We start from the raw sequence: 23,959 nt of genomic DNA on the forward strand, positions 1-23,959 counted from the left end.
AAGGCCTTCTGAAGCAAAGCGATGCATTTGTGTAAAAAAAAAAAAAATCTATATTTAACAAGTTATGAAGTAACTCAAATTATGAATATCTAGCTTCCACCAGACCGCCTTTCGCTACGTCCTACGTCTTCCCTATTCACCTTACGGAAAAAGTGTAACTGATGCAACGGCAGTTTACACTTTCTTCATAATTTGAATACGGAAGGCGGTCTGGCAGAAGCTAGATATTTTACGTCATAACTGGTGAAATATGGATTTTATTATTTTTTTACACAAACGCATTGATTTGCTTCAGAAGGCCTTTATTAACCCTCAGAGCTGTGTGGAATAAGTTTATGATGGATGGATGTGGATGGAAGCACTTTCTTCAGCTCAGACTTGTGACCCCTGTTCACTGCCATTATAAAGCTCGGATGCGTCAGGATATTTATTAATATATCTCTGATTGTGTTCATCAGAAGAAGAAAGTCATATACACCTAGGATGGCTTGTGGGTGAGTAAAGCTTGGGCTAACTTTCATTTGAAAGTGAACTAATCCTTTAACATTACTCAGCACTAAAATGTATAATTACACTGTAACAAGGACACTTTAAAATAAAGTGTAACCTAATAAAAATGTAAAAATTGGGGAAATGAGAATGCACAATTAAATATCCAATGTCAGTAACCTATATGGTGCCGATGTAACGTGCATTCCTATTTAAAAGATTCAACGACAGTATGTTACATAACTAACAACTCCAAACTAGAAGAAAATATTCTTAACTTTATTACACAGAACACATACAACAGTCTTGTACTCATTTTCCAATAGTAAAAAAAGAAAAATACAACTACGGCTGTACATGCACATTGAGAGAGCTGTGTGTTGCAAATGTTAAGGTATAATACACTTTACAATCGTAACTAGATAGAGACAGTCAGAAAAATAAATACAAACATACAATACAGTTTTGCAAGGGAGGGCAAAATACTTTTTGCCAAGATATTTGGGGTGAAATACTGTTGCTATGATTAGATGTACCATGTATACTTGCAGCAGTTTTAAAATAACCATGATCAGGTCAGCAAAAATCCAGAGTGCTATTATTGAATGCTTGCTATTGTATTCCCTTCAGATGACAATAAATATAAATATACCAAAAACAAAAAACAAAAAAACAATTACATTCTGTTTGTAACTTAAATGGGTTTGCAATGCCATTTCAGATACTGTACTGTATGTACACTACTGCTGATCACTGTGAAGGTTGTTGTGGCCACTCCCGATCATCCCAGCAGTTAAAATGACTTCACCGTCACAATATTAGCGTTTTAAAAAGTTAACCAACATACCAAAATTATACTTCAATAATCTACAGTACAACCTATTCATGTACTTTAACCTGTTACAAAACTCACCAGAAATCATTGGGCACTCGAAACACAATTGAGATACTGATGTTTGATGATACTTATCAAAAGATGATTTTCGGATTTTTATTGAAATAATTAAATGAGTAAAACCAAGCCGGCTGTTTACAAAAATGCATCCCAAGCGGAAGTTTCCAGGGTCGATACTGAATCTATTCGATTGCACTACCACATGATTTTTTTTTTTTAGTTTTTTTTTTAAATGCACGCAAGGCACAACGCTAACAAGGAAAAGGTGTGTTGATCTCTGCAATTACACCATCCTTATATTTAACAATCAAATAAATCCAGGATAAATATTCATTTGCATATATATATATTTTTTTTGTTCACATACAGCATTTTTAACATACTGCATGGTTAAGAACAGTGTCGTACTTAACATGAATGTCATGATCACAATGAGGTCCAATTAATATTTCAACTTCAAGTGTTCACATGACATGATCTGATATCCATAAGAGCGTTATTGCATGCGAACCTTTTGCGAGAGTCCGCCATGCTAACGTCAGTCACAAAAACCATTCAGTCGGTCACAGAGCAGCATCCTTCAAATTAGAGTGCAAGAATCTCACTTTGAAATCAACTGAAAGGACATATATTTATTTTCTCAGTGATGTGGCAGACCTTGGACTTGAATCATTCCTCTTCAGTGTGTTTGTCTAGCGCTGTTGACAGTGCTCACTGAAGCTGAATACGGACGCCTCACGGACAAGGTCTCATTTTAGCGCTGTAAAGTTAGTCGTGTGGGTTGAGTGACTGTGACTGTATTTCCTTACAGGTTCTTTTAAGCTCTCGTACATTGCCAGCTACTAATAAGTGGACGTTTCTGGAAGGTATCCAAAATCATTCATGAGTGTGTTGACGGGTCGGCCTTCGTAGAGTAACGAGTACGAAAGTGTGGCTGCTAAATCTGCAGACTTATGAAAGGAAAGATATGGAATATGAAATAGATGGAAACCGAGATTACCATTTTCTTTCACCTGCTCAGACATGCACAATTTGACATTTATATGACATTATATTAGTGTGGAAATTAGTGCTAAAGATCACAGATAAATTGATGGTTATCACCCACAGATATACGCAAGGAAATGTGTCTCTTAATGGGACTTTTTTTTTTTTTTTTTCCCTCATGAAGTTATTAAATATCATATTTTTATTATATCATTTGCGATAACAGTTTTGGCTTCTTTCAAATTTACTTCACCAAGACTCAAGAATACAAAATCATACACAGTTAAAAGAAACTCAGCACCAAAAACCTGAGAAAGAAGTTTAAACACTCCAGTAGAATCATCCAAAGCAAATTCGATCAGTTTAAAATAACGCAAATGTATCTGGAAAGGGATTTACAATAAAATATACAATGACTGATATTATTTGGTTGTATGAAATGTGACCTGTGGATATCAAGACTAACTAAACCACCCTTTGGACTTTATAGAGGAAATGACTATTCATACCTGTTCAGATCAATTCCTCTGTCCCATTTGGTATACATTTATGATCAACCTAAAGGGTCTTTATATGAGGAACAGAATTTATGTAGCTTACATTAGGGCATATTGTCTGTTTCTATGCTAAAAAGATATCTTAAGAGCAGCGTAAAACATATTAGACCAGGTAAGGAGTCTATCCTACTGCTTGTAACTATGTCAGCTCAGTACAAGTACACGTGCAGGTTATCTTTGTGATTCCTTTGTCGTTTGAATACCATTAATGGCAGATGAGCATTGATGGATGCACTATGTATTTACGAACTGTGTGCTATATTATATTGAACACATAGATCGTGTGTGTGTGTGTGTACAGTATTTTGCATACATCTGTACATGTACAGTAAATCAAATAATCACATACAGCATCCCCAAAAAGTATTTGGACATTTAAGCCAAACTTAATTGTATAATTGCATTAGATAACAATTCATTCAATCAAATAAATAAATTATTATTATCACTGAAGTAATGGTTGCTGGAAATTCAGCTTTGCCATCACATGAATAAATTTCATTTTAAAATATAGCTATAACTATTAAAATATCTCAAATCTCCACTAAATAACATCTTTAAAGGGGATTAATTAGGAAAAATGGAAATGCGAGAAAAGTGACGTTTGTTATGAGAAAGGGATAATTTGCTTGTCAGTGCCACTTGGTTTAATGGCATTCATACATTTTTAAGCATGACTTAAGTGTCCAAATACTTTCTGGGCCACTGAAGCTTTTTTTAAAACTCTTTGTTTCTTTCTTTTTTGCTGTTTGTCATTTTTATCAATTATTTAAAAAAAAAGAAAGAAAATTATGTTATTTTACAGGAAAACAGGACACATCAGTTACCTCAATTCACACTGTTCAATACTGAGCAAAAAAACCAATCAGTTATTCACGATTACATGAATTTTTGCTTCTCTTTTCACATACAAAAGGTTGGAGAGACACAGATAGTGATTCTATTATTATTTCTACCCAGCTAACAAACTGACTCCATTCACAGTCCAGTTCACTGTTTCAAAACACGGTTAAATCCCAAAGCATCTTATTACAGACCCATAAACCCACACTGACACTTCCCTTCAGAAATAAAGCTAAGGCAAAACAATTTAAATGATAAAGATGATGATGATGATAATAAGTACTCTCCTTCTCTGTGTGGGACTGTGAGTCTGTGTTTGGACGGAGAAGCGGACGCGCTGCTTTAGCATCAAAACTTGCTGAGGACGGAGAGAGTTAAAACGAGAGTTAGAAGCAAGAATGAGCTGGTTGGCGATAAGGCTGCGTTGTTCACATCGTGTATCGCTCCGGGGCCTGTGGGAAGAGAAACCCTACATGTTAACAACCTCCCAAACATCCACCGTGTGTATCATCATGCATTCTGCTGTTCAAAGAAATTGCTGCGAATACATCGTCAGAGTTAGCGGACGCCTCAGGGTGACAAGACGAGAGCTGATGTAATTGCATTAGGCAAACATTTGACACATTGCGACGCTCGTTGATTGTGCCAAGTTATACTTGACATGGGTTTTATGCATAAATTAACATGCATTCATTTATTAGAAGTAGCCTCTTACCGTACAAAATAATGCTGGCGTTTGTTATTCCCAGCGTGTTCATGGCCACACAGGTGTAGTTCCCATAATCCTCTTCGGAGACGTTAAAGAATGTTAGCATGGACTGTTTACCCTTGTTTTCGATCTTGACCCCGTTGAATCCGTTGAGGAGTCTGGAAAATTGTGTTAAGATGAGCTGTTATTAAATCTACACAAGTGGACGGGTGACGGCACAAATTAAAATACCGCTCCCTCGCACACAGCTGCATGTGACGTAAATGTCTAACAAATACAGATATTTTTATATTTTTAATTAACTAGCTCTGTCGGAGCAATGGCTTAGTGCAGGAGTGTCCAAACTCGGTCCTGGAGGGTTACTGTCCTGCAAAGTTTAGCTCCATCTTGCCTCAACACACTTGCTTGGCTAGCAGGGGTAGGGGGAAATTGATTCACATATGAATTGCGATTCTATCTTCTACCGATTCAAACTGATTCACACATTTCAAAAATCGATTTTCTAAAGGTTTGTTAATAATGTGATGTTGTCGGAAGACGGTAGTCAACTGAGAGAGCATTGCAGCACCCGGACAGTTTAGAGAGCGCACAGACTTGCAATGGGGGAAGCTTACTTGACAACAGTTCCTATATCAATATCTTAAAGGGTTAGTCCACCCAAAAATGAAAATGTACAAAAATTATTTTCTCACCCTCAAGCCATCCTGAGTGTATATGACTATCTTCTTTCAGAAGAACACAATCTGAGATATATTTAAAAAATATCCTGGCTCTCCCAAGCTTTATAATGGTAGTGAATGGGGGGGTTGCAATTTTGAAGCCCAAAAAATTGCATCCATCCATCATAAAAATAATTCATACAGCTCCAGGGGGTTAATAAAGGCCTTCTGAAGTGAAGCAATGGGTTTTTGTGAGAAAAATATCCACATTTAAAACTTTATAAACTAAAATAACTAGCTTCCAGCAGATGACCGTAAGCATTGTTTTGCGGCGGAAGAGTAAACCCTGACCCAACGTGTGACGCAATGACGAACGTGGAAGTGCAGAGGATAGAGCTAAACAATGCGTACGGAATAGCCAGGATATTTTAGGGTGTACTCACACAAGGCACGGTTGCCTTGAACCAAGACTGAGCGCGATTGTCCCCCCTCCCCAGTCCCCTGCTGGCCTCCACTCACATTGCACTTAACATTCCGGGCCGGAGCATACTTACGTCATATATGATGCAACTTTTTTCTTTGAAAGAAAATAGGAAGAAAAGCACTTTCGCTAAGATACTGCCTTATAGATTTATCATTTATGCTGCACAGCGATTTTCACTTGCACGTATAAGAGGATTATTACGAAGACAGCTGACGTTAATGGAGGAATTTGCAGCTTTACTCACAAACTACAATTCCTGTTCATCAATAAGGTGAGAACCAGACCCGTTATAGACCCAAATATACTCAAATTAATTATATTAATTGAAAAGTGTAATATCCAAGTAGTAATAAAGATGTTTGCCATTGTAATGATTACAGTAGCGAACACAAAAGTAGCAGCTGTTTCGTGATCCGGCACACCTGTTTTATCCTAGCTCCATGCATTCTTTAAAAAAAAAGCAACATTTTGAGTCTATCAGCACCCCCAAAGCTTCACAGTCATATAGCTCCTCCTGGGTCGATATTTCATTCTGTAACGTTAGACAGTTTTGATTTATATGCTGTTTAATGTTTATGATCGCATTATTTTACATATGCATTTGATTACATGTGATTTTTGCTTGTTTCTGCATCTTCTTCGCCTGTGTTTTGATCAAGAGATTCAGTACTCTTTCAGAAAATGCGTAATAGCGCCCCCTACCTTATAACAGTGAAAACAAAGAAAGACGTAAAATCTTGTCTTTGGCGGAGAAGTGTTTTCTCATAAAAGACAAGATAACTCGTCAATGGCAGGGAAAGTGTTAACAAATAGAAAATAGCCTTAAATAATTTATAGCTACCAGCACACATCAAGCTTTTCTTGCAATCTTGATGCCTCTTTTGTGCACAGGTACTTTTTCCTTCTACTCTCATCTGAACTCTTCCCTCTCTTCATTAAAGCTGCAATGAAGGGTTCCCAGATATCACAACAAAACAAAACAAGCCCCTTAAAATGCAATATACTGTAATAAGCATACATGTACCAGGGGAACAAATATTACTAGTATTACCCATATCCTACAAAATTAAAAGGAAGGAAATGTAATGTATTATGAATAAAATAGTTATTAATATTTAGATATTATAAATTGGTAAAGTAAAACAATACCATGAGATTTCTTTATTTTTTCCAGTTTTATTTTTTGAGTTAAAATATAATTATAATAAAATTCAATGTTTAAAATCAAATCTAAAATCAAATCCATGCATTTATCGAATCGAAATTCAATTCAAAATTGATAATCAATTTTTAATCGAATTGTGACCCCAAGAATCGATTTGAATCGAATTGTGAGATTCCAAAAGACTCCCACCCCTAATGCCTAGTAAGACCTTGGTTAGCTGGTTCAGGTGTGTTTAATTTGGGTTGGAGCTGAACTCTGCAGGACAGTGGCCCTCCAGGAACAGGATTGGACACCCCTGGTTTAACAGTTTGTTGAGCCTTTGGAGATGCAGGTTCTAATCCAATTTTCTCCTTTTTCTGCCTAAACATTTCCTATTAGACTTTCACTGTCAATCAACAGTAGCAAAAAATAAATAAATAAAAACGGCTAGCCTTACCTGCGCTCCCCCTTATACCACTGAAAATCCGCCAGAGGAACCGCAGACGCCTCGCACCACAAAACTCCTTTCTGTCCGACAGCCGTTCCTGTGCTCCGAGCTCGTGAAATGACAGGTGGGTCTGTGAAATGAATCACGTGTAATTGAGGAATTCATAAAAGCATGTTGGATGGCATTAACAGGAATTTGCTTAGAATGAATGAGATACTCACAGTTTACAGTAACCTGAACAGTCCTCACGTCTGGAGGAGAGATGTCATTTGAGGTGATGCAGTCGTACGAGCCGGACATGTCTTTGGTGATTCCAGTCATTTCCACATATTCACCCTCGGTAATGATTCGGTTACCTGTATCAACACACATGAGTTAAAACAATTATTAACATACATAAATTCATGTGATAAAACCAATGAATTCTAGAATTACTCTGGGTAAAAGGCCTGAGGTGCTACAGTGATATAGTGGAGATAGGGATGTACGTTTGCTACAGGGAACATCTGTTGTGCAACAAGGAGCTGTTTTCTTGCTATTTAGTGTTTTTGGCGATAGTACCTCTAATTAACTCTACTGTACTCAACATTCTGCGTCACTTTTATTCATTCGTTGCTCAGTATCAAACCTATGCCAGCTGTTTTTGTAGCTCAGTATCAAACCTATGTCAGCTGTTTTTGCTGAGGACAGCGGCTGAAAGTATCATAAGTGCAAGCATTCTTGCTTAAATTAATTTCCAACATGAGAAATGTGTTTTCTCAAGCAGCATGAGAAAATAAGAGTGAGCCACTGTTCAGGAATCCTAAAGAAGGCGCACTTATTCTGCCATGATCTCTCTAAAAACGAACATTAACTCAGTCTGAAGGCAGAAAAAGGTTGGTGAATGTCAATAAGACAAATATGTTACGCTTGGCTGACCTGGACTGACCCTCTGTTGTTCTCTGCTTACGTCGATCATTTCACAAAACCCACCTGTATCTCCAATTCTATTATCAAGCAAAGAAATGAGTCAGTTATTCCTCTGAGGGAATGAAATAAAATTTCACCCTGAGGTTCAGACAGCCAGTTAGTGCAAATGCCACTCACAGCACAAACTCCACATTATGCCATCTCATTAATACAGCCTCAGTCCTTCATTTAGTGAAAAGGTTGAGGAGTGGACTTAGGTTGTTATTTTGTTTCTAATAACATGGCCTTGGGGATTGTGGGAGAGGATGGTAATTATGCATATCTCCTTATATGACTCAGACTTGTAATGCTTAAAAAGTTTGAGCAATCATTGAGAGGATGGTTCACCCCAGATTATGCTCAACATGAGCCAAAGTCAGAAAATTACATCCTCGAAATTTAAAATAGTACTATTTATCTGCCCATGTGAGAAGAGAGTAAATATTTCAAATATAAACTGGCCTTTAGGTGATACAGTTGATTTCTGCTCAGTAAAGGTCATCATTTACTCGCCCTCATATCGAAGCTTGTTTATGCCATGGAACAAAAATTAAAAAAGGTAACTGCGACTTTTTATCTCATAATTCTGACTATTTTTCTTGCACTTGTGCGTTTATAACTTAAAATTATAAACGCACAATTCTTTTCTGAGTTTTTTCTCAGAAATGTGAGATATAAACTCTCAATTACCTTTTTTGTTTTTTATTACGTGGCGGAAACAAGCTTCCATACACTCATGTCACTCCAAACTTGATATTTTTCCCCTCTTTTAAGTCCCTTTTCCCCATCTTTTATGTTCCACAGAAGAAAAATCTATTTCCTTTATGAACAGGCTGCACTGTAAAAATTAATACGCTATATCTACTCCATAAAATTTTGGCAACAGATTACAAGCAATATTATTAAATAAATTCAACAAATAGAATTGAGTTAGAATTAATCAAATTAATTCCTTAAATGTCAACCATTTAAAACGAGCAAAATTTAGGTGAAATTTAACCAAAAACATCTGAATAGCAGGCAGACGTCAAAGATGAATTAAGAACTCTTTATTTTTTATTGCCAACATTGAAGAGTCCTGATGATAACGAGCAGAATCACTGAAGGAAAGAGAAACACAAGAATTAACAGAGTTTAGATGTTGATGTTGATGTTATTGAAAATGTTTGGTCGCCATTATGGTGATCAGTGTTTCATTTAGTTGGGCAGTTTGACTCTTTGCTTTTTATGTTAGTTTGGGGTTTTTGTAATGGTGTTTGCTAATTTTACACATTTTAAATGGTTCACTTTTAAGGAATTAATTCATTCTAACTCAATTCTCATATGTTGAATTTAATTAATAGTATTGCTTGTAATCTGTCGCCACAATTTTATTGAGTAGATAGAGCGTATTACTTTTTACAGTGCAGGTGTTCAAACATCTGACTGTGTGATAAATACAGCCAAAATGTATTTAAATGCAAATAATAATGTGTAAATCAAGTGTTATTACTTACAAACGCCTTGGAAAAGACAAAAAAAAAAAAGTTTATCCAGAAAAAATCAGAGCAATGTTTCAAATGATGGTTTCTGATCATCTCACTCAGCAAACTTTTCTTGTATTAAAGGTTGGTTTTACTGTATGCATGCTCAAAAGCACCACTAAAAGACTGAAAATTACAAGTGAAGGTCGTAGTGTTTCTCACTTCATGAACTCTTATCCATGTAAAGTACAGCCAAAAGACAACACTTACTGAATCAACTGCAGTTATATGTTTGACCCTGCTGTATTTACTGTTTACATTCACCATGAAGTGTGCTTCTAAGGCACAGTTTATAAACTGGAAAAAGAAGAACATGCAGTAACACATGTGTAAATACAAATCCCACAGACAGTCGACTAAAGAGCTGTTCTGCAATGCAGCATTTTATTTATTCTCATGTAGTTTTCAATTATATTTAACTATTAAGGTGGTCAGTTTGATCTTGGAACAGCGATGGGGTTAGTGTAGATAGCCACGGTGAACAGCAATGATTTATAATGTTTACTTTAGAGACAGAAAGCAAACACCGGGCCCATAGCAATTACATCCAGCACTGAGTAATAATCCTGCTGCTGTCATGAGACTGTCTTCCTGAACAGAGCAGAAGATTATTAGAATGTAAAGGAGAACGACAGTGTAAACAGGAAGAAATAAATAAACTGGTCTGTGCTGTCTGCGTACAGTCAGAGAGAGGAAAAAGAAGCGAGTGAGAAATGCTCCTATAACTAAATTTAGAAGATTAGGATCAAGGGGAAAGACTCGCTCTCATGTTACAGTCGGAAAGTTAAGTAGTTTATACAGATCACGCTACTGAAGCAGACAGGACAACATTAAGATAAGGCTTTATTTAGGAGATGTCTGACTTTATTAAGGTTGTATTATTGAATATCCGCTCATAAGTGAATTAAGCTGACTCATAAACATGACCTTTTTTTTTCACTTTTCCTGTTTTTAAAAAAAAGAAGAAGAAAAATACATTTTCTTTTCCCAGACACACTGAATTTTCAGTCTGTTTTCATGAATATGTCATCATTGAAAACTAGACCTTGACTAATCCTTATCCATTAAACATCGGATACTTTCAGTATTCATCAGAAATCATATTTCCATAAATCTGTATCCATGTTTTCTGCACACCTTACTGAAATTAGAGACAGTGTTGGGTGTGATGCATTACTAAGTAATCAATTACTGTAATTTAATTAATTTTCCCTTGAAAAAGTAAAGTAAGGGATTACTTTTAATTTTTTTGTAATTTAATTACAGTTACTTCTGATGTAATTGCATTAAATTCTGCATAGACTATAGAACAATTATATATGAAACAATAATAGACTTAACATCAAAATTTAACGTCTAATGTTAAAATGTATGTTTTTAATGTAACCTTCTCCCTTTAAATATGTTGGTCAGTTCAAGAATAATTTATGCAATTTTATATTATTTATTTTAAAGAGCAGTTTCATGTCTATCCTTGTATTGTTTAATTGGTTGATATGGCATTAAGTAATGCAATACTTTTTTAGTAATTAGTACAGTCATGTAATTAAACTGTTGAAGATGTTATTAGTAGCTAGTAATTAATTACTCTTTTAGAGTGTATATATATATATATATATATATATACACATACACTGCCATTGACCCACTTCAGACCCACACGCACACACATATGTGTGTGTGTGTGTGTGTGTGTTTAAACAGAAAACAGTTTTAAATTGTAATAGTATTTCACAAAATTAAGTTTTTTTTTACTGTATTTAAAATCAAATAAATGCAGCCTTGAGAGACTTCTTTCAAAAACATTGAAACATTATATAAAAATTTAGAAGAGTAGTGTGTGTGATTATGTATGTATGTATGTATATATATACTTTTATATACTTTTCTGAGAGAGTTTTACCATGTTCGTAGTTTCAGCACACTAAAGCACACCATATCAGCATGCTAAACCCCTCTCATCACTAATTCATACCCTTTAAAACATAAATAGGAAAACAACAACAACAACAACAAAATAGGGGGAAAGAAGTAGATTCAAACTTGCTAATCTAGAAGACTACTAGTCAACACTCCCTAACTGTAATAGCATGCTTTTAAAGCGCGTTGATCCCAAAGCAGCAGATCCATGTATGGAAGTGAAATGGAATCAGAAAATTCCCAGACTCTGAGGCACCTGCGAAATACACTGAAGTGGGTCAATGGCTTCATGCATTAAAACGGGTCATTCAATATTTCCGGTAATGCGACGTGAAGGTAGCTAGGCCAATGACTGAGCTGCAAATGCTGTCCTACTGCTGCTTTGTATGATCATGTGAGCATGTGCTTTAACACTCCACAGCAGGCATTCTGGGCTCCTTCATCAACTAATAAACACATTATGGAATGATATTACACATATAATGAGATTTCAGTGTGCTAATGATTTCGTAATAAGCCGCTGACCGTCATTACTGTTTGTCAACATACCTAATTGCGTTTCGAAATCGTCCCTAAATGGACTACCTCCTTAATAGAAATTCAAATGATGATTACTTCAGATTGTAAAGCAATGACTAAGCTAATTACAGGAAGTCGTAATGTTTATAACTGGGAAAATGAGGATATCACAAGGACTTTTCATTACATGCTGCATGCAGCAAGTTATAAAAGCCATTTCCAATAAACAGGTTTCAAAGAACCGCAAACCAGGCTGATGAAATCCATCCTCAAAAACTGTCCAAAGACCTGTGGTAGCTTCACGAAATTGATATTTTTCCATTTCTATTATCACTTTGTTGTGGGCTATTGTTAAAAACACTAGTAGTGCTTTATCTCGCCTTACCCCATTCAATCTGACCTGGGGTCTGGGAAAGCTGTAAGGCAGAGAGGTCTGACATTTGGATGAGAGAGCAAGAAAGAAAGAGGAAAGTACAGTACACCAAAAAAATAAAAAATTCTGTCATTATTTACTCACCCTCAGAGTGGCAAAGTTACTTGTTGCCACATTTGACAATGGAGGGTGGATGGAGAAAATGTACCAGTCATAAATATTTCTTAGCAGCCCTAAAACTGCAGCTTTTATGAGGGAAGAACAAAACACTAAACTTTAAGTTTAAGGTTAAATTATTTATCTGACAAAATTATTTGGCAAAAAAAGATAAACTACAGCAACAGGTTTTATTTTACTATGCAAAAAATATATAGAATTACAAAAAGGAAAAGGCATACATTAATTACAACATAATCAGCTATTAATTTTTTGTTGATTCTCTTTTGTTTTTGCATGTGTTCCAAATTTATGTATATGACAGCCTGGCCAAAAATTATGTCAGCACAATTTCACATTTAAATGCATTATCACAAATAAAACAGTTGACTCTAAGCACACCTATGCATTATGCTTGCAAAATCGTACATTTTTAAATATTTTAATAAAGGGTGATATATGTAAGCAATAAGGTACAAGAGGCTGTGCTGTATCGTGAATAAGTCACGGCTGAAGGGCGTTGTTAGACACGAATGCCTGCAACCCTTTCAGCCGTGATTTATTCATGATATAGCACTAGCCTCGAGCACCTTATTGCTTTTATAAAACGGTTACCATACAATACAAATATTAAAGCTAAAAATATGTATCAATGCAACTTTCATGCAGTAAACTTTCACTAAAAGCCTTCCTTCCACCGGAAAAAATAGTCCCTAACCGCGAACAGCAACAGAAGTTACATTTTTACGCCATTAGATGGCGGCAAAGAATGTTTTTATGAGTGCGCCAGTCAGTAGCGAAGACTTTTACATTGAAAAGACTGAATTGCTGTGAACACGGAACAAGACGCAACTGACAAATGCTTTGACTAGCGCTGTCAGTCATGGGAAAACCCCTTAACTGTTAAAAGGACAAGATGATACATCGGACATTTAAACAGATTTTTTATTATAAACACAGGACTGACCTGAAGGAAAATGCTAAATCTGAATGCAGGTAATAAACTCGCTCAATCAATCTCTTTTTCACAATACTCTTCTACATAATACAGTAAGCTTCAATGAACAATATCAATTGAGAACAGACAGTTTACGTTGCTAAGAGTGGTTGCTAAGGGTGTTGTGTAGTGATACACAGAACCGTTGGGTGAAGCAGCCATAGCCGTGTTTTATTGTGAATAAAATACAGCTATTGACCAATCAGAAACAAGGACAGGAAATAACCGTTAAAAAAAAAAAAAAAAAAATATATATATATATATATATATATATATATTTAAAGCCCAAATGATTTCCCTTTTTCCATGGAACACAAAATGAGTTTCCATACACTACATGCACTACATTCCATGTCTTCTAAAGCTAAATGTTAGCTTTGTGTGAGAAACACATCAAAAATCACTGATGAAATGTCATTATTCCTTGCATTATTCCTTGCAAATACATTTCTAACCGTTCCACTGGAATAAAACCTTACAAAATATACATATTTACATATTTGAGGGCCATTTGTAGCAAGCAGATGATGACCTTTATTTCATTATTGAACAAAGGTTGTTTTCAAAAATAGGAATGATTGAAGAAATGGTCTGACTATATCAATGCACCTTTGAATGAATACCTGGACTGCCTGCAGTACTTGAACCCCAGCTGTTGAGAGAACGTTGTCTGTATTTTGCTGTCATCTCTCAAGCAGAGTGTCTAAATCCTCCAATCATGCCCCGGTAGGCAGCAGGTCACCATGGTGACACAGTTCAGTGAAACTGATCATTGCTGGCCCTCCACTCCTGAATGACCTTTCTCTCTTTTTACGCTCTCTCTCTATCTGCTTCTTTTTGCTCTTGCACACTCAAACAAGTGCCGCCAAACAAATAACTTGCTATGGCGTAATTTATGTATGAACGCATCTTCATTAAGCCAGTCAAAGTCAAGCAACACTAATTAAAACAGAGATTTCGTTTCTAACTGCCAATCAATTACTGCCTAGTAATGTGGCCCCTTGAGAGGGAAGAGGCCATTACAGCTCGGTGGGATGTCATTTTTACTACGAATGGATCTGCTCTCTTGAGTGTCATTCTGCATCGAATGTTTGGCTCTTGGTGCAGCGACGAAGTTAAGATGAGAGTAAAAAGCTCCTATGATTTGACCATATCCTTTGGTTGGCACATACATCTATTTAGTATTATTAAACTCTATTTTCTGTTGGTCTTGTTTAACCCTCAGAGACCCAAGTAGTGATATTTATTATGCATTTCTTTTATTCTCCTTGAAAGTGTTTTAAGGAAGCGAGTGATTATGAAAATCATGATTTCTATGCATAAACATAAAACGAAATAGGATCTGACTGTGGCACAAAGTCACTTTTTGTAGTTTACAAAGCCTGGGGCTGTCAAAGAGACCGGTCAGACCATGAAAGAACACTGGGAACTGTTAGGTAATAAGGGTTATTTTATTTTTCATTGTATAAAAAATTGCCTATTAAAAGTATAAAGACACGCATGCTTTTACTTTAAAGCCTTCGCAATCAGCTAGAAGGCTGAAACTTCAGTATGTTTATTATACAAACCTGCTGACGCTCTGTAAAGTTTTATGATCCTGGAATATTTTTATACCTTATACCTAAATGCATATTAATATTCAATTACAGAAAAACTGCTATTTAATTCATTTCACATTTAAAAAATTACTAGTAGATTGTCTATGATTTACTGCATTTGACTGGTTTGCTTTAATAACATGCCATAAAAATGCTGCCTGCCAATGCCAACTGTTGCATTTGTGCTACATTCGAAAAATGTTATTTATTTATAAACTGATATATTTTTTATGATGTTGACACTTTCCTATCACTACATACTATGTTGGGAGCTAAGAAAAAATATATATGTGATTTCTAAATTTGCTAAAATGATCCAAACAGTTAGCAATGGTGTCAGCAGGCTGTGACTTTAGCACTCTAGGACATACAAATTGAAATATATATTAACAACAATTTTGGCAAGAAATATTTACAGAGTCTGAGTAGCTGATGGTAAGGTATGTAAATTTATCTGTTCATTATATAAAGTGTTCGTGTCACTTCAGAAAAATTGGTCTAAATCGCTCAGTACATATGGATTAGTTTTACGATCTCTTTATGAACTTTTTGAAGTGTTCAGAATTTTCATTTTCGGGTGAACTATCCCTTTAAACAGTTTAGTGGTCATTAAATATGTCTGCAGAATTCTGAAGTTGACCAATCAAAATCAAGTATTCCAAAGAGCTGTAAACAATTATTACAGTTTTACTACAGAGGGTCTACATGAGATAAACCCTTTGTTTGACAAAATATGATACATAAATATTCTCTGCTACCAAGTTCCCATTGATGCACGTGTAAAATATTAGCTTCACCTGAGTGTATTGTGTAATGTAATGAATTGCTCTTGTCAACAGATTCCGCCAGAAAGAAATCATCCGGCCACCCCAAAAAACCTTTGGCAAATTTGGGCCATAAATCAGTGCAGCCAAAAACAAGTCAAGCACTGTACGTTCATCAGAGTGTTAATTCTGTCAGATAGAAATAAATAATGATTTATCACCAAGGCCTCCCAGCTTCTGCTGCCCCCTCCTTCGTTCTCTCTCCTCGCTGGCGTGACGGGGAAGCATGACGCCGTCCCCTCGGCCCCATAAGTCACATGTGTGAGTTTGTAATGGAAAGATAAGAGGGCAGCGATGCATCCAGGGAATACGTGTTCTTTTCAGGCTTCATCGACTATGTGACTGGTTTAATAAGATGGAGAAGAGGTTGATTGTGCTTGAAACACATGAGCATGGCTTGATAACACTGGTTTGGGACAGGGAATATGAACTAGTTAGTATGTGACTCGAGGGAGGGATGCCACAGTCACTGGTGTAACGCTACAGCATATTAGCAAATGTGTAATTTCACAGAAAGAAAATCTAAATTCTGTTTGTTCTACGTTTACACACTTTATAGTCATTAAACATTTACATGGAGTATGTAACCTTTGTCACATCAGTGCACAAACATACAATACAAATTATGATTTATTATATAGGTAATTAATTAGCTGTGTTTATTTTATCATAAATGGCAAGCTGATGTATTTTTGTCATATACTTTTATTTTCTGTGAACACACACACACACACACACACACACACAAAGATTTTTTGATTTCTTTTTTTCATACAATAACAGTCAGTAGGGTCCCATGTTGTTTTGAACCCCATTGACTTTCATTGAATGAACCAGAAAAAAAAAAAAAAATTCTAAACATCTTCTTTTGTTTTCCACAGAATAAAGAATGTCATACGGGTTTGGAATGACATGAGGAATTTTCATTTTCAGGTGAACTGTTCTTTTAAGCCTTTATTTGTGTTCTTTTGTCTTTAACTGACCATAAGCAGCTCTGTCAAGTGTAACCAGAGAGTATAAAAGCAGAAGAGAGAAGGAGTAGAAGAAATGACAGTGGCAGTGAGATGGAGAGAGAGAAGCATGACAGAGGAGCGCTTGAGAGAGAGCGAGAGAGTGATGTGAAAACTGTCATGGTTCCAGGACTAAACAAAGCCCTCTCACAGCTGAGACACTACAAAATGGAGATGCCCACATCAGCCTGATTCCTCTTAATGTTTACAATCCCAGTTTCATCACATCACAAGAAGACAGCAGCAGTTCAAATGAGAGACGTCTGAACTGACAGGGAAAATGCAGAAACAAAAACCTCATGGTTGGATTTCAGACTGTTGAGTGTGTTTAAACTAAGATATTCATCATTTAATCCAGTTATACTATCAAGATACTTTAAAAAATTCCTTGCTGGAAAGGAATATAAGCTGATTAGCTGGTCTTAGCTGGTCTCTCAGTGTTGCTGGTCCCAGAAGGATTTGGCCATGCTGGGAGACATAAAATAATGTTAAAGGGTTAGTTCACCCAAAAATGAAAATTCTGGCATTAATTACTCACCCTCATGTTGTTACACACCCGTAAGACCTTCGTTCATCTTCGGAACACAAATGGTCCAGAAAGGTACTAAGGGGATTGTTTAAAAAGTCAACGTGACTGCAGTGTTTCAACCTTAATTTTATGAAGCGATGAGAATTATTTTTCTTTTCAAAACAAAAATAACGACTTTATTCAACAATATCTTCTCTTCTATGTCATTCTCATATGCTGTTTACATCCAGCGCTTCCAGGTTCTACATCAGAAAGCTGACTCATTATTGGCCGGCTCCTGCATCAGCATCAAACACATGCATCGTGCTGCTCACATGATCAGCTTTGGCCAATACTGAGCCAGCATTCGGACGTAAACACAGAAGCCTTCACTGTGCTTACTGCGGCAACTACGTATGGATAATGACATGGAAGAGAAGAGATTGTTGAATAAAGTTGTGATGTTTGTTTTGTTTTTGCGCACAAAAAGTATTCTCGTCGCTTCATAAAATTAAGGTTGAAACACTGCAGTCACATCGACTGTTTTAACGATGTCTTTACTACCTTTCTGGACCTTGAAAGTGGTGGTTAAATTGCTGTCTATGGACGAGTCAGACACCTCTCAGATTTCATCAAAAATATCTTAATTTGTGTTCCGAAGATGAATGAAGGTCTTACGGGTGTGGAACGACATGAGGGTGAGTAATTAATGACAGAATTTTCATTTTTGGGTGAACTAACCCTTTAAATATTATACTTATTAATGAAAAAAGCTGCATAAAAAAGCTTATATAAAAATGTGTAGACTAACAACACTAAATTTACAATATATATATTTTAAAAATGCACCTTTATACACTACTGTTCAAAAGTTTGGGGTCGGAAAGGTTTTTTAATCTTTTTGAAATAAGTCTCATCTGCTCACCAAGGTTGCATTTATTTGACCAAAAACAGTAATGTTTTGAAATAGTATTACAATTTAAAATAAATGTTCTATTTTGATATATTTTAAAAGATGGCAAAGCTGAATTTTCAGCATCATTACTCCAGTCTTCAGTGTCACATGATCCTTCAGAAATCATTCTAATATGCAATTTGCTGCTCAAGAAACATTTCCTATTATTATCAATCTTGAAAACAGTTGTGCTAATCAATATTTTTGTTTAAACCGTGATGATATTGTTCAGGATTCTTTGATGAACAGCATTTATTTGAAAAAGATATCTGTGTAACACTTTACAATAAGGTTCATTAGTTAACATTAGTTAACTACATTAGTTAACATGAACTTAATGTTAATTTCAACATTTACTAATACATTATTAAAATCTTGTTAACATTAGTTAATGCACTCTAAGCTAACATGAACAAACAATGAACAACTGTATTTTCATTAACTAATGTTAACGAAGATTAGTAAATACAGTAACAAATGTATTGCTCATGGTTAGTTCATGTTAGTTAATACATTAACTAATGTTTAACCAATGAACCTTATTGTAAAGTGTTACCAATATCTTTTGTAGCATAAATGACTATAATGTCACTTTTGATAAATTGAATGCATCCTTGCTGAATATATATATATATATTTCTTAAAAAACACCAAATATCAACTAATATATATTCTTAAAAACACCAATATACTAATATATATATATATTTCTTAAAAAACACCAAATATCAACTAATATACCAAAATTTTATTCAGTGAGTCATTTTGAACTACTGTAACAAAATTGCGGGAAAAAAACAATTGTAGTTCAGTTAGTAGCATTACTACTTCGTTACTCCTCAATGCTACAGTTGGGTTGTGAAATATTCACTCCATTTCTCTCACTCAGTAGGAAGAGAGAAGAGCCTGTGTGAAAGCATTAGTCAAAATGTTCATCGTTAGCAAATAATGAAACAGATAATGCCATCTCCATCAGATGTTTCACATAAAAACCCAAGCACACAGGGAGGGTTGCTCATTGCAGAAATGAATAATGTAACAAATAATGTACACTGCAATTGTACTTGCAACGTCGTTTTGCATTTGAAACAATATCCAGGCAATGTGTTGTAAATTATGCTAGTGCTAAAGGAAGATGCTGCTGTGGAAATGTGCACTTACTGACAAAATGATTCTCAATACAATAGTAGAGATAAAATATCTACTGTTAAGGCCTTAAAACAGTCTCATAGTGACCGTACTCATTCCTGTCCCGTCGGAGTAAAACTACAGTGGATTAGTCAGGCTTGTCCTGGCAGCTCTTCATTGATCCCACTGTTAATCTGACAGATAGCTGATAACCAGGCCAGCCTTGCTGTAGGGGTCACATCTCTACATATATTGGGGAAGCATAACTTCTCACAAGACTAACTGCATGAGTATAAGTGCGTGTAGGTTATATAATATGTGGATATAACTAGGCCTGCAATTCTGCCAAAGCTCAGCAGATTTCTGCTCCCATCATTCACAGTATTCCTCCCCTTGTCTGGTTGTTTATACGTTTTTCCTCATTATAATTGCATTTTGAATAAATGTTGTTTATAAAGCTGGATTTGCATACCCTGAAGGAAATCCATGTATGCAAGGCAGCAAAAGAACAACTCTAAAGTTTTAGGTTAAATGATAGTTGGGAAAGTCAGAAATCCAAACAAGGCGGGAGAGATAGGAGATTCATAGAAATATGCAATATTAATAGAAAAAGATATATATAGGTTTATTTTTAAAACTCAATTTCTATAGGCATACACCTTAAAGTCTTGGCTAAAAAAAAAGCTAACATTTCCACCATTATTGCCTAAGAAAAAAAGATACAGTTCACTGAACAATAGCCTCCAGAATAGTGGGGCATGTTGTCACACTGAGTTTCGGCATATTTTAAACTAATATTTTATATATGAATTAAAAATGTGATTTTGCCTGACCAAACATTTATGAGAAAAGAAAAAAACAACTTTCGGTTACAATCTACCTTAATTATATGGCTTCCTCTTGTCTGAACATATGCCAGTGTGTTTTTTATGCAGTTCACTTGTTTACCCAAGAGCTGAAGCAAAACTGATGATACACGATACTGATTTTATTTTGGAGGATAAAATTCACAAAATTATCCTACTTTAATATGGCTGCTTGAAACTAACATACAAAAAAAAACAAAAAAAAAATTTTGCCTCTTTATAGTTACTAAGATACAGAAATTAAGGTTTGAAGACATTTATTATTGCTAGCACTTATATTTTTATATCTGTCTTAGTTACCAATTGACCAGTGGAACTTAAATTCTGTTGTTTTCTGTATTTCCAGTGTTGATCCTCTCAGTGTTGTGGCAGGCAAAATGATGCCGCATTATGCTAAATCTCTTTGGCGAATACAAAAGCCTGTAAGAACACAGTGAGAATTATGGAGATATAAAAGTAATCCAAATGATTTCTCTTTAAACCAATTTGCTACAGCAGTCGTACCTGGTAGGCAGAAACGTGCCGTTAAAGCGCTTAAATGAAATCTCATTGAATTCGGAGTTGTAGCGGTAAAGGGAACATTTACTTAATTAGCCTGTAAGAGAATAATGCTTGTGGATTTGAGCGTGTATTTGAGAGCTAGACTGAACGCAGAGAGATAATGCGATAAAGAAACAATATGACAACGATGAAAATACAGCACTTGAGATTAGAGCTCTACCACTGCCTGGCCCATATATAACCCACTCATATATGATGAGAGCAAATGCATACATGAACACAACCACCCACATACACAAACAAACACATGCACACAGATAGGCAGCAATGAAGGTAAACAAGCCTCTTCTGCTCCTTCTAGTGCTTCTACTTTAAAGAGTACATCTGCTTGGTTTCATACTCGCATTTGACCCAAATCCGGTTTCAAAGTGGGAAAAAGGCATGAAAATATTTTTTGAGCCAGGAAACTACTTCCACTCTCCTGGCTGGGCTTTCTAGACACAGACAGAATGGGGACAGTTTAATTTGATGTATGGTGATACAATCACACCTTCTCAGCAGAGCAGAAAGAAAGGTTATGAGGAAAAATGATAACGCTTTATTTTACAATGCCCTAATTACCACAAAATAACTACACAATTATCCTGGGGCCGCTCACCGGAGGTCACTTTGCGCCTGGAGCCTGGTGCAAAAAGAAACTACAATAATTACGACGCAAACCTGAGAAAACACCTTTGCCTCTGTCTGATAGTTACCAAATTCTCTTGAAGCAAAGCTGTTCTTCCTCTTAGCCAATGTGATGTTGCATTTGGCCATTTCACAGATGACTAAATGAAAGAGGGAGTTGGATGGAAAGATGAAGTGAGGGGGAGATGGTGTAATAGTAGTTGCACCTGGTGCTCTTAAAGAGTGCTGCTGGTGGTTTTTTATTTATTTATTTATTTATTTATTTATTTATTATTATTATTATTTTACAAATCTTACTTGTCTATTGCAAAATATGTATGAAGATCTTTTTTTATTTTGTGTTTGCAATGTTGCTCCTAAAAGCTGCTTTGTAAATTATCACTAATCATTTAAATTACTAAAAGGTGAAGTGTATAATTTTTGTGCAACTAGCACCACAAATAAGAATGGCAAAAATAAGTTACAATAAATAAATAAATAAATAAATACTGTTTTGTAACAACCTTGTAAACCCCTCCTTATCTGGCATTGGTCAGACAAACAAGTAGTCCCATCCCAAATTCAAGCCATTGGTTGAGCCAATGTTATTTCCAGCACAGTCTGGCTGCTTAAAGGATTAGTTCACTTCAGAATTCAAATGTTCTGATATTTTACTCACCCCCATATCATCCATGTTTATGTCTTTCTTTCTTCAGTCGAAAAGAAATTAAGGTTTTTGAGGAAAACATTCCAGGATTTTTCTCCATATAGTGGACTTCAACAGTTACCAAAAGGTTGAAGGTAAAAAAATTGCAGCTTCAGTGCAGCTTCAAAGGGCTCTACATGATCCCAGCTGAGGAATAAGGGTCTTGTCTAGTGAAACGATTAGTCATTTTCTAAAAAAATAAAAATTTATATACTTTTTAACCACAAATGCTCATCTTGCACTAGCTCTGTGAATCGTCACGCATTACGTAGGCACAAGTACCGTGATAGGGTGAAAAACCTTCTCATTTTCTCCTCCAACTTCAAAATCATCCGATATTGTTGTTTTCCCTTTGTTTTGTAAAAGCCATTTGTCTTTGCATGTTCGCTTTGTAAACACTTACTCGATTCTTTGTCACGCGTGACCTTTCCAACGTGATTACATAATGCGTGATGCATCACAGAGCTAGTGCAAGACGAGCATTTGTGGTTAAAAAGTATATAAATTTTATTTATTTTTTATTTTTTTTGGAAATGACCGATAGTTTCGCTAGATAAGACCCTTATTCCTCGGCTGGGATCGTGTAGAGCCCTTTGAAGCTGCAATTTTGACCTTCAACCAGTCGATAGCCATTGATGTCCACTATATGGAGAAAAAAACTGGAATGTTTTCCTCAAAAACCTTAATTTCTTTTCGACTGAAGAAAGAAAGTTGTTTTAGTTTGAAAGTCATACAATATGGTAGAAGTGTTTTGGTGCCAAAACCCAATATTGTGCAAAGAATTGCAAGAAAATGTCTTTATAATCATATTTTGTGTGAAAATTAATAAAAGTTGTGAATTTTATGGAATTTTAGGTTACTGGAGTTTTGAAAAAAAAAAAAAAAAAAAAGTGGGCAGAGACATGTTTTTTCGGGGAGTCTATGTTGGATATTACACACTTCATACTCAGTGAAGAATGGTGTTTAGATGAGATCCAAAGATTAAAGCCTCTTGTCCAATGAAAATTGATCTTAACTCCATTAAAATCAATGGTATCTTTCATAGACTCCAACTGAAGTGCTATATAGACTATATATATTGAACTGTGTATATTCCTGCAGATTAAAGTGATCACAAACAGCAGTGATTGTGTTGTGTTATTTATTACACTATTATAAGACAGACAGACAGATAGGTAGACAGATAGATAGATAGATAGATAGATAGATAGATAGATAGATAGATAGATAGATAGATTGATAGATAGATAGACTACAACATATACTGTATGTACATACTGCAGTATGGCTCGTATGGTAGCATACCAGTAGCCAGTGTGTTTACTGAACAGTGTGAAATGACATCTGAGGACAAAATAACTGCAACCTCCTAGTCTCCAAACATACCTCCAACACCTCAAATCATGCAGTAATTTCGGTGCGGCCACATTGATCACCCTCCACTTCTCCTCTGACTCATCCCTGACTACTCTCCCTGTTAGCATCAAAACTTAATCTGAGATCTGACATCTGCTCCCAACACCACTCTTATTTAGATGTATGACCT

The 23,959-nt window shown here is 35.6% G+C and overlaps 1 protein-coding gene across 2 annotated transcripts in view; it reads right to left on the reverse strand.

Annotated features, from left to right (window-relative positions):
• Positions 1–747: 747 nt before the first annotated feature.
• The window catches only part of opcml (opioid binding protein/cell adhesion molecule-like), a 153,458-nt gene continuing 130,246 nt past the window's right edge, over positions 748–23,959 (reverse strand). For both annotated transcript variants that reach the window (XM_051910882.1, XM_051910881.1), the window contains 4 exons: positions 7,437–7,571; positions 7,225–7,345; positions 4,487–4,638; positions 748–4,223 (listed from right to left, as the gene is read on the reverse strand). In XM_051910882.1, coding sequence (XP_051766842.1) covers positions 4,120–4,223; positions 4,487–4,638; positions 7,225–7,345; positions 7,437–7,571 — 512 coding nt within the window. In that variant the 3' untranslated portion in view covers positions 748–4,119. The remainder of the gene's footprint in view (positions 4,224–4,486; positions 4,639–7,224; positions 7,346–7,436; positions 7,572–23,959) is intronic.

The sequence above is a fragment of the Ctenopharyngodon idella genome, chromosome 10 (genome assembly GCF_019924925.1).
Source record: "Ctenopharyngodon idella isolate HZGC_01 chromosome 10, HZGC01, whole genome shotgun sequence".
In the NCBI taxonomy this organism is placed as follows: Eukaryota; Metazoa; Chordata; class Actinopteri; order Cypriniformes; family Xenocyprididae; genus Ctenopharyngodon; species Ctenopharyngodon idella.